The 10,123-nt window shown below is 34.4% G+C and overlaps 2 protein-coding genes and 1 long non-coding RNA gene across 3 annotated transcripts in view; 1 reads left to right on the forward strand and 2 right to left on the reverse strand.

Annotated features, from left to right (window-relative positions):
- The first annotated feature begins 2,374 nt into the window (after positions 1–2,374).
- On the forward strand, positions 2,375–2,945 carry LOC112097969. The gene is made up of 2 exons (XM_024183566.1): positions 2,375–2,480; positions 2,548–2,945. The coding sequence occupies exons 1-2, from the start codon at positions 2,375–2,377 to the stop codon at positions 2,943–2,945; spliced, it is 504 nt and encodes a 167-aa protein (XP_024039334.1).
- A 3,015-nt stretch (positions 2,946–5,960) lies between these two features.
- LOC112098406 lies at positions 5,961–7,308 on the reverse strand. The gene is made up of 6 exons (XR_002905517.1): positions 7,261–7,308; positions 6,793–7,137; positions 6,492–6,707; positions 6,275–6,340; positions 6,118–6,183; positions 5,961–5,998 (listed from the first exon to the last, which is right to left on the reverse strand). It is a non-coding gene; the product is annotated as an uncharacterized LOC112098406 (long non-coding RNA).
- A 2,390-nt stretch (positions 7,309–9,698) lies between these two features.
- LOC18041663 overlaps positions 9,699–10,123 on the reverse strand; it is a 3,043-nt gene continuing 2,618 nt past the window's right edge. The window contains exon 4 of the mRNA XM_024185109.1: positions 9,699–10,123. This exon is cut by the window's right edge and continues 14 nt beyond it. Within this exon, the coding sequence (XP_024040877.1) occupies positions 10,036–10,123 (88 nt within the window). The 3' untranslated portion in view covers positions 9,699–10,035.

Consider the following 10,123-nt stretch of genomic DNA (forward strand, 5'->3'; position numbering starts at 1 on the left):
CTAGTCAAGTACAAAGTCGAGTATAAAGTCTAGTAAGTTGAGCATTCATTCGAGTAAGAAGTAAATGCATTGAATAAGTCGAGTATGTAGTCCAGTACAAAGTCCGGTATGAAGTTTGGTAAGTTAAGCATTCAGTCGAGTAAGAAGTGAATGCATTGAATAAGTCGAGTATCTAGTCGAGTATTAAGTCGGGAATGAAGTCTGGTAAGTTGAGCATTTAGTCGAGTAAGAAATGAAGACAATTGAATAAGTCGAGTATTTAGTCGAGCGCGAAGTCGAGTAAGTGGATTGAATAAGTATAGTAAGAAGTCGGGTAAGTCGAGAATTTTGATGAGTAAGAAATGAGTTGAGTAAGTCAAGTAAGAAGTCAAGTTAGTGTGTTGAATGTTGAGTATTAAGTCGAGTAATTTTACAAAATAAGTCGAGTAATAAGGTCGAGTAAGTCACTAGATCCATATTTTTTGTACTAAAATTTTTCTAATGATGGCAGTGTCTTCACTCATTCATGGCAATTGTACGTGTTCCTATATTGTATAATGGTGAATGGACTCAGGAAAATGGTGAATATATATTTACCGGTACTCAGATACGGGGTATTAAAGTACCACATTCAACTACACTTGAGCAACTTGTTGAAAAAGTGGCAGAAGTGATTTCTATTGATCTTTCTGAATTTGTTATTAGCATGAAGTTCAAGTTCAAAACATCGTCAGAGCCTTTGCCACCTATGGAAATTTTGAATGATTGTGATGTAGAATTTTTTTTGGAAGAAGCTAATAGTGGTTTTAGAAATCCTCTATGCATCACTTATGAACGTAGGGTAAATATTATCGAGCGTAATGGCGATATAAGGGCAGAGAATAGTCCACCTGCAAGACACCTTTCTTGGGAGGAGAGTCACTATTATCCAACCGTTGATTTATCAGCTTCCCAACCTGAAGTTGACAGAGTTAGAATAGAAGATGATAGTTTTATTCCTCATCCAACAGAGGTCCATCTTGATGTCGAAGACAGAATGGTACCGGATATTGAAGCACGAACTGTCCATCTTGATGCCGAAGACATGACACTACCGAATATTGAAGCAAGAACTGATAGTCCACCGGTGTTGACCATAATTCAGCCACGGTGTAGTAACAACTATTTGCCGAGACTTGGTTTGCTGGCTAGTAGTAATTCAATAAGCACAAATGATTCGTTCGTTAGTGTTGATAATTTAGCATCAAATGAAGTTGGTGATGATAGTGATGGATTTATGGAAAGACAACAATTTTCTTCCAGAGAGGTCTTGCAAGGCAAGCTCAGTGCATATGCTATAGCAAGAAATTTTGAATATAAAACCTTTAAGTCTGGTAAGAATCTACTTGTTGTCACTTGCGTGGATAAAAACTGTAAATGGCGTCTTCGTGCTGTTAAGGTCAATAATTGTGGTATGTTCGAAATTAGGAAGTATTGCCATGTACATTCTTGTTCCCATGATGTCTCGAAGAAAGATCATCGCCAAGCTTCTGCAAAACTAATTGCCCAAAATATTCAGTTTAAGTATGATGGTTCATCTTCTTCATATAGGGCTGCAGACATTATGCAGGATTTTCAGCAACAATATGGTTACGATATAAGTTATCACAAAGCATGGAGAGCAAGGGAATGTACAATGCAAATTGTTCGAGGTTCACCTGAAGAGTCTTACAAATTGCTTCCACAATATATGGCAATGCTTGAGAAAAAGAATCTTGGGGCTCGAACTTTCCTTGAGATTGATAACACAAATCACTTCAAGTACTTCTTCATGGCAATAGGTAGTTCTTTGAGGGGATTTTCTTCTTCCATTAGGCCAGTTATTGCAGTTGATGGTACCTTTCTCAAAGGAACTATGTTCATTGCCACATGCAAGGATGGTAACAATCAGATTTATCCATTAGCTTTCGGTGTCGGTGATAGTGAGAACGATGCATCTTGGTTGTGGTTTTTCACAAAGTTGGGGGAATCAATTGGGGAAGTTGAAAATTTAGTTTTCATTTCTGACCGCCATCCAAGTATTAAGAAATCTGTATCTACTGTGTTCCCGAATGCAACCTATGGAGTTTGTACATACCACTTAAAGCAAAACCTTAGGACTCACTTTAAAGATGTTGATGTTGGTGGTATATTTGAAGCGGCTTCAAAAGCTTATCGACTAACACACTTCACATATTATATGAATGAGATATACAAGGTCAGCGAAGCAGTTGGAAAGTATCTTGAGGAGGCAGGGATTGATAAGTGAGCACGTTCGCACTTTGATGGACGACGTTACAATATTATGAATACCAACATTGCTAAATGCATGAATGGGATTTTAAAATCTGATCGATTGTTACCTATTCATAAACTAATGGATGGGATAATTGACAAACTACGAGAGTGGTTTTGTAAGCGTCGTGAAGAGGCTGCGGCTACAAATAGTCGACTGACAAAATGGGCGGATAAGGTAGTGAGAAGTAGACAAATTGCCTCTCAAACTTTTTCGAGTGATCAACTTAAATCTATATGAATTTATTGTTAAAGATGGTGATCTTGATGGGCATGTGAACATGTTAGAGAAAACTTGCACTTGTCGGGAATTCCAACTTGAACAATTACCATGTGTACATGCTGTGGCGGTGTGTAGGCATCGGGATTTTTCAATCTATGATTACTGCTCCCATTACTATTCAAGTGATGCATGGGTGTTAGCATATTCTGAGACTATTTATCCTGTTGGTCCTCAAGAGGGGTGGGATGTTTCTGGTGATGTATGTGCCCGCGAAGTACATCCTCCTCTAGAAAAGCGGTCAAGTGGGCGTCCAAAAAATAATAGAATACCATCTAGGGGTGAGGAAAAGGTGCCTCGTAAATGCAGTCGGTGTGGTGGTCGTGGATACAATCGACTCAAATGCATGACGCCAATGTCGTTACATGAGTGATACCTTGTTTTAAATTTATATGCAATGTAAGTGTCTCAATTCTTGGTATTCATTTATGTTTTATTTATTTCGTTAATGTTGTTTAAATATGTACTAAATTTAACATTATGTGTATAGGGCTTGACGAAGGATTTAGCTTGTATGCTGTCTTTAAATGGTGGCATCGTAGATTTTTGGGTTATGGCTTGAGTTCTTGGAGCAATTAAAGGACTATGCTAAGTCATTGTATAAGGATTTTCGTATTGAAATTGCAGAAGGATGAATTTACTAGTTGCTATTTAATGTTTCCTGGATAAAGATCAATTTACTAGTTGTTATTTACTAGTTGAAATTGTATAAGGATGAAATACAATTGTATTTAATGTTTCCTGGATAATTTAAAGTTGTTACAGATACTATTTCATGGTCAGTTATTGCAGATAATATTTAGTAGCTATTACATTTTTTGATAGATTATTACATATTGATACAATCAAAGTCGAGTATTCTCGACTTTTAACCCGACTTTTATATTATAGTCGAGTATTCTCGATCTCAATCCCGACTGCACTGAAAAAAGTCAAGTATTTTCTGTTATTTACCCGACTTTGATGAAAGTCGAGTATTCTCGACCTCATACCCAACTTTGATGAAATAAGTTGATTTTTCATTCAATCTGACGTAATGTTACATTAAAAGCCGAGTATTCTCGACCTCATACCCGACTTTGATGAGTCGAGAATTTTCATTCAATCTGACATAATGTTACTATAAAAGCCGAGTATTCTCGACCTGATACCCGACTTTGATGAGAGGAGAATTTTCGTTCAATGTTAGAGAAGATTGCAATATAAGTTGAGTTTTCTCGATTATTTACCTGACTTCGATGAGGAGAAATTTTATGTAATGTTAGGCAATATTACACTAAAAGTCGAGTTTTCTCGACTGTTTACCCGACTTCGATGAGGAGAAATTTTGTTCAATGTTAGGCAAGATCACATTAAAAGCTGAGTATTCCCGACTATTTTCCTAACTTTGCTGAAGGAAGTCGAGAGTTAAGTCAATTAGAGGAGAATTTTTTAGGCAAACATACATTGAAGTATGGGAATCAAAATACCAGACTTTGATGAAATAAGTTGAGTATACTCGACTCTTTAGCCGACCTACATAAAAAAGTATAAAATTTCTTTGGAGATTTAATGCTGACTAAATAATAACAAAACCCAAAATATTTAACTTATTTCACCCATTTACAACAATACAAGCCAGTTCATAAGGTTTTGATTAACATTATCCCAAAAGTTAAACTACAAACTAATACGAAGTCGAGTATTCTTGATTATCCAAAACAATGAACTTCTTGTCATCATCAATCGCACTCCTCTATCAACTTCTTGTCAGAAAACAACCTTGTTGCCACTTGTTTTCGGTATGAGTTAATGCCTGCTTGTGTACGAACGTCATATGGAATGTCTAGACCATATACAAGTGCCTCCAAATAAAACATAACAAAAACCCCACAATCATTGCTGCAAGAGATAAATATAAAGTGATAGTTATTTGATATTACATAACTCAAGAGATAATATAAGAGAGGCAACAATATTTCTTACTTGTTTTTTTGTTGTGGGATGTCTGAAACTCGCACAGCCTTCCACTTACGAGTTAGAGAATTATTATCAGAATGTGAAGTATACCATGAGATCCTATCTAGAATCAATGGCATCATAACTACAAACGGCAACAATTCCTTCTCAAATGCACTGTCATTCATATAATCTAACATGGAGTCATACACAAAAATTATCTCCTTTTGAAGGTCAAACTGTGCTAGTGCCCAATGATCTTGATTAGGATGAAGCGGAATATATACCTACAGAAAAAACCATGTAAACCACTAAATGGAGAAAAAAAACTATAGTCAACATATCAAATAAATATAAGCAACTTACTTTGGAAACATCTTTCCAATGAACAACACAGTTAAGTTTTTCACCCTTGGCATAATCAACGACATAATTAGTAGCATTATTTGTCCATACTTTTTCAGGGTTGATCACGTAAACTGAATACAGATGCTCTAACTTTCGCTATCATTACAGAAAACAAAAGTGTAAGTGTCTTATATATTTTATATTTTCCTATATGTTTTATAAATGTAATAACAAACTTACTTAATATATAGTGTCCATTATGGCACAAGATGGGGAGTTTACCAAGCTGTGTCGTACAGCATAAAAAAAAGAGTCCAAGTGCTGTAGATAATAAACAATAGTTATTATATGCATTGTTTAACATATTCATTAAAGTACCTAACAAAAATTATTACTGCGCTAGATATCCATGATCTTGGTTTGCATAATAGACGGAAGAAGTCTTTATCTGCGTCGTGGACGGGCCACCTTATTGTCAAACTACCATAAAAAATAAGAAATATTATTACATAGCAACTTGAATAAATATAATTAACCCTAAAACAAGAATAAAAGAAGAAATAAATATAATTAACCCGAAAACAAAAAAAAAGAATAAAATAAACTTACGGCTCCATATTGCCATCACGCATCCAATCATCAAAGTTTATTGGACCTTTTGATTCAGTTACTGCATCCTTTCGTGACTTCTTATAAGGGTCAGTGTAAGGTGTGCTAACATATACTGATTTTTTTCTCTTTTTTCTCAGATAATGTTGTTCCAATGGAACACAATCTTGTTCTTTGCATCTTTTTTTGTCGTGAGATTTGCTAGAAATTTCATCAGTAATGTTAATTACACCATGTACAGGTGGCTGTATTACAGGTAAATAAAACAAAATTTAGAATTTTGTATATAATTGCTAGTAACTTATTTTAACACGAACTAAATTTAAATTTACCAACCTCAACATCAATTTTATCGGCATCTACATGAGCAGCCCCTGCGGTTTGATGATCATGTGCATATGGCTGTATTATCGATAAATACAATCAAATTTAGAATTTTGTACATAATTGCTAGTAACTAAATTCAACACGAACTAAATTTAAATTTACCAACCTCAACATCAATTTTATCGGCATCTTCATGAGCAGTCCCTGCGGTTTGATGATCATGTGCAAGTGGCTGTATTACGGATAAATACAATTAAATTTATAATTTTGTACATAATTGCTGGCAAGTAAATTCAACACAAACTGAATTTAATATTACGAACCTGATCATCTATTTTATCATGGTCTACATGAGAAGCCACTGAGATATGAGGATCATGTGCAGGTAGCTGTATTACAGATAAATATAACATAATTTAGAATTCTTTACATAATAGTAACCAACTGAATTTAACTTCAACTAGATTTAATATTACAAACCTGAACATCCATTTTATCTATGACTACATCAGAAGCCACTGAGGTAGGAGGATTATGTGCAGGTGGCTGTATTATGAATAAATATAACAAAATTAGAATTCGCTCGTAATTATTGTCAACTGAATTTAATTTCAATTTTTTCTAAGCCACTGAAATAAATGTAAAAATATATAAAAAAATAAAAATTGCTTCTAAAAGTGTTTAAAATGTTGCAAACCTCATCAGTGAGACTATCTTTGGCTGCATTAAAAGATGCTAAAAACTCCTCGAGTAACTTCGTCGTTCTCCATAAGTCTTTTGTAATGTTGTCAAGCTTTGCTTCCAACACATCAATCTTTTGCACCTTTTCCTCGATTTTGCTTAATCTGTCATAAATTTTCTGAAATGTTGGAGCAACATGATCGCCTATGGAGACACGACAAGACGGAGTGACCTACGAACATGTTTTAAGATATACTGCTAAGTTAATTTCATAAATAAAAATCTCAAAATGTCTTTAAACAAATCAACTAACTTACATTTTTGCTTGTTTTTTCGTGGAACAGTGTTGTCCTCTAAAAAGTAGGTGCATTACGTGGCGAAGGAAAAAATCCTGGGGAGGGTGCATTGAATGGTGTGTGTGAAATATCATCAGTGATGGTTGCATGCCTATCATCCATTACAACATCAACTTGCTGCTGCATTTGCACATTTGAATGTGCAGAATTTGGTTCGTTGTTAGGCTCATCACCACTCACAGCATTGAGTTCGCCAAGCTCTTGCTTCCACTCAATTTCCGAAGCCAAGAACCATTGCATGTAATGTTGTGCAATCTCATTACTTCCATCACTTCCGGTGGCATGCAATGTTGTCGCTACAGTAAACTATATAATATAGATGTTAATTAAATTATACCAAGAAGGTACTAATGCTTTAACTAAATAACTCAAGTTAAACTAAATAATTCATGTTAATGGTTCGCACTTAAATAAGAATGAAACACTTACGGTGTCTTCCTCTTTCAAGGCTTTATTAATTACATCAGCCATAATCTTGTTCTTACAAAACCACTTAAGAATTCTTGGAACCTTTAAATCACCCTTTTCGGTTGCAAATTTTTGGCCGAATTCAGAAATGACCTCGTATGTCCACACCTACAATATTACAACACTACATCAATATCATATAAAATTCATGTGTTTATTATAAAAATAAATAAATAAGCATTCTCACCTGAAACGCAAATGGAAAACCATAAAGGCTGTATTTCTCTTCTGTGTTTGGATCTAATGAACCAATTCTTTTACTTCTCCTTGTAACTGTGTTTGGATCTAATGAACCAATTCTTTTGCTTCTCCTTGTAACTGTGTTCTTCAAGCTTAACATTGTTGCCTCAAATGACAAGCGACCCCATGGATAATTATTAAATTCTTTAAAGTTGTCTAATAGACGAAAAAGTTGTCTAATAGACGAATATGGAGGTCATCAATCTTATTCTTGGGCTCCTTTCCTAGCAACACAGACTCCAAGAAATATAGCATGGCGAACTTAACCATCAAGGTATCATCATTGGACTGGGCTGTTGAAAAAGCTTTCTGTAATTGTTTTTGAGTAAATTCATGATTGCCCCCCATGAACACATCACATATACTATCAGTATTGTCTTTCTCATGTACTAGAAGATCATGTTCTTTATGGCATTTCAATCCCGTAATTAAGGCAAACTCAAGCATAGAAAATCTGCACTCTTTTTGTCCTATTTTGAAGTACATTGCCTTATCAGTTGATCTCACATATCGTAATAATAATGCATGAACAATTTGGCCAGCGAATTTTAGATCTTGAAGGTACACAAAATGACCAAAGCATGTTTCCTTAAACACTTCATATTGTTGCTCTGTGAGACGTTGCTTTATAAGTGAAAGTGCCTTTAGTGATGACATATTAGACACTTTTACTAAAACCGCCTTATGATCGTCGTTATCTAAATTATCATCGGATGGCATGGTTTTTTTTGGTATATAGTCCAGAACCTACAGGATCAAGTAAAAAATTTTATCTAGAGGTTAAATGAGTTATAAACTAATCATATGAAGCATTATAGTAAACAATTCAAATGTTATTAGGCTAATAACATGCCAACAACTATTTTCCAGCTCATAATTGAACTCTAACCCTGATTTTAGAACACAACACATATAGATTCTTACACTACAATCCTTAATTTCATAAATTTACAGAACAATATGTTTATAACAAAATTCAAAACAATAATCAATAAAAGGCAGATCCAATGAACACAATCAAATAACCTTTAAAATTGAATCATAATGTTTCAAAACTAAACACATCCTTTCTCCAACCGCAAAGCAAAAATTGAGAAAATTAACCCACATTATTCTTTAATCAACTTTTCTTTAACCACATTGTTGCCAAATCTTAATTGTTGCACTAAAAAAAAAAAGAATACAAAATCCATAGAGGAAATAAAATAAATTTGAAGTTCTTCAAATTAAAATATGTTGTCTAACATTTGTTTTTGTATGTCTTTTCGTGATATATTGTATTACATTGTTTATGTTATACTTCTAATTCTTTCTATTTTCAGTAATCTCATAAATTATACCCAATTCACTAAATCACTTACTATTTTCAAGCAAAACCCTAAAATTTTTCTTTCAATATTTGTAGGAGAAAGAAGAAAATGAAAATTGCTTACCTAGTAACCAATGACGGAGGCAAGACAAGGTGGTGGTGACACAGCTGAGGCAATGGGGATAGCTGAAGTGCAGAATGGGTAGAGAGCCGCTTGTTCTTCAAGGAGTTTTCTCTCTTATTTTGTTTACTCGACTTTGTGATTTTGGGTGGGAATCGATTCTGTTTTGTTGGCTTTTATTAAGGTTATTTTTGTATTTTCCCTGATCTTTTTAAGTATATATGTGTAAAGCTAGCAATTTTAATATATGGAGGTATATTTTAAGTATTTTGAGGGAAACCAGGTATATTCCACGCAATTCGCCCCTCACAAACAAACATGTTTCTGCTTTCTATTTATTTGCCAGCAGTGAATTTCTTCCATTCCCCACTGACCAACAGTTAGCCAATCCTACCCTTCAATACTACATTGAGTTTATACAAAAACATCTCTATTAGCTTAAGAGACAAAAGATTGAGACCAAAGCCATGCTCATGCCTCCTAGTTTCCTATATTTAAACAAGTTCATCTTGCCTATATGTCAACCTCCAGACATACTACAAATTCAATAATCATCAGTTCTGAAGTCCATGAAAGCATACCCCAGAGATTTAAGGGATTGGGGAATACAGTTTTGAATACAGTTTGAAACTTCTGATATTAAATTACTCAAGAATTAATCCAATCACTTATATGCAAAATATGCTAGTTCTGGCACATGCTTAGGTAAAGACAGAGTCATTACACAACTTAAATTTGAATACTAATTCATTCTGTTTATTCTTCTGTAAAGAAAATGTTTACAAGTTAAAAGGCCAACTCTTTATTCTTCAATCCCACACTAAGCTCTGAAGAAAAATCAACTCCCAATCTACCCGTCTTGACTACCAATTCCAAACGACAGGAAATTTGACAAACACAGATCAAGGCAAGTGAAACATGTGCTTCAGAAACTGCACAATATCACTAGTATTTTCTAAGGTTTCAAACAAAAAACAGTAACCTAAAAAACCACAAATTTGGAATAAAATCAAACAATCAAAAGTCAACATCTTCGTTAAGACTGCAAATGTAAAGAACAAAAATTTCAAGATATGGATATTTTCTTCTCTTCCTCAAGCCGCTGCAGCTCTGCCAGTCTTTCAGCCCATGCCCTTTCCCTTGCCACTGCAGCC

The sequence above is a fragment of the Citrus clementina genome, unplaced genomic scaffold (assembly GCF_000493195.1).
Source record: "Citrus clementina cultivar Clemenules unplaced genomic scaffold, Citrus_clementina_v1.0 scaffold_5, whole genome shotgun sequence".
In the NCBI taxonomy this organism is placed as follows: Eukaryota; Viridiplantae; Streptophyta; class Magnoliopsida; order Sapindales; family Rutaceae; genus Citrus; species Citrus x clementina.

Coding starts and splice junctions, on each gene's coding strand:
- LOC112097969 (XM_024183566.1), top strand. CDS start 2,375: ATGGATGGGATAATTGACAAACTACGAGAGTGGTTTTGTAAGCGTCGT. Junction 2,481..2,547: donor GGCGGATAAGGTAGTGAGAA/GTAGACAAATTG, acceptor TTATTGTTAAAG/ATGGTGATCTTGATGGGCAT.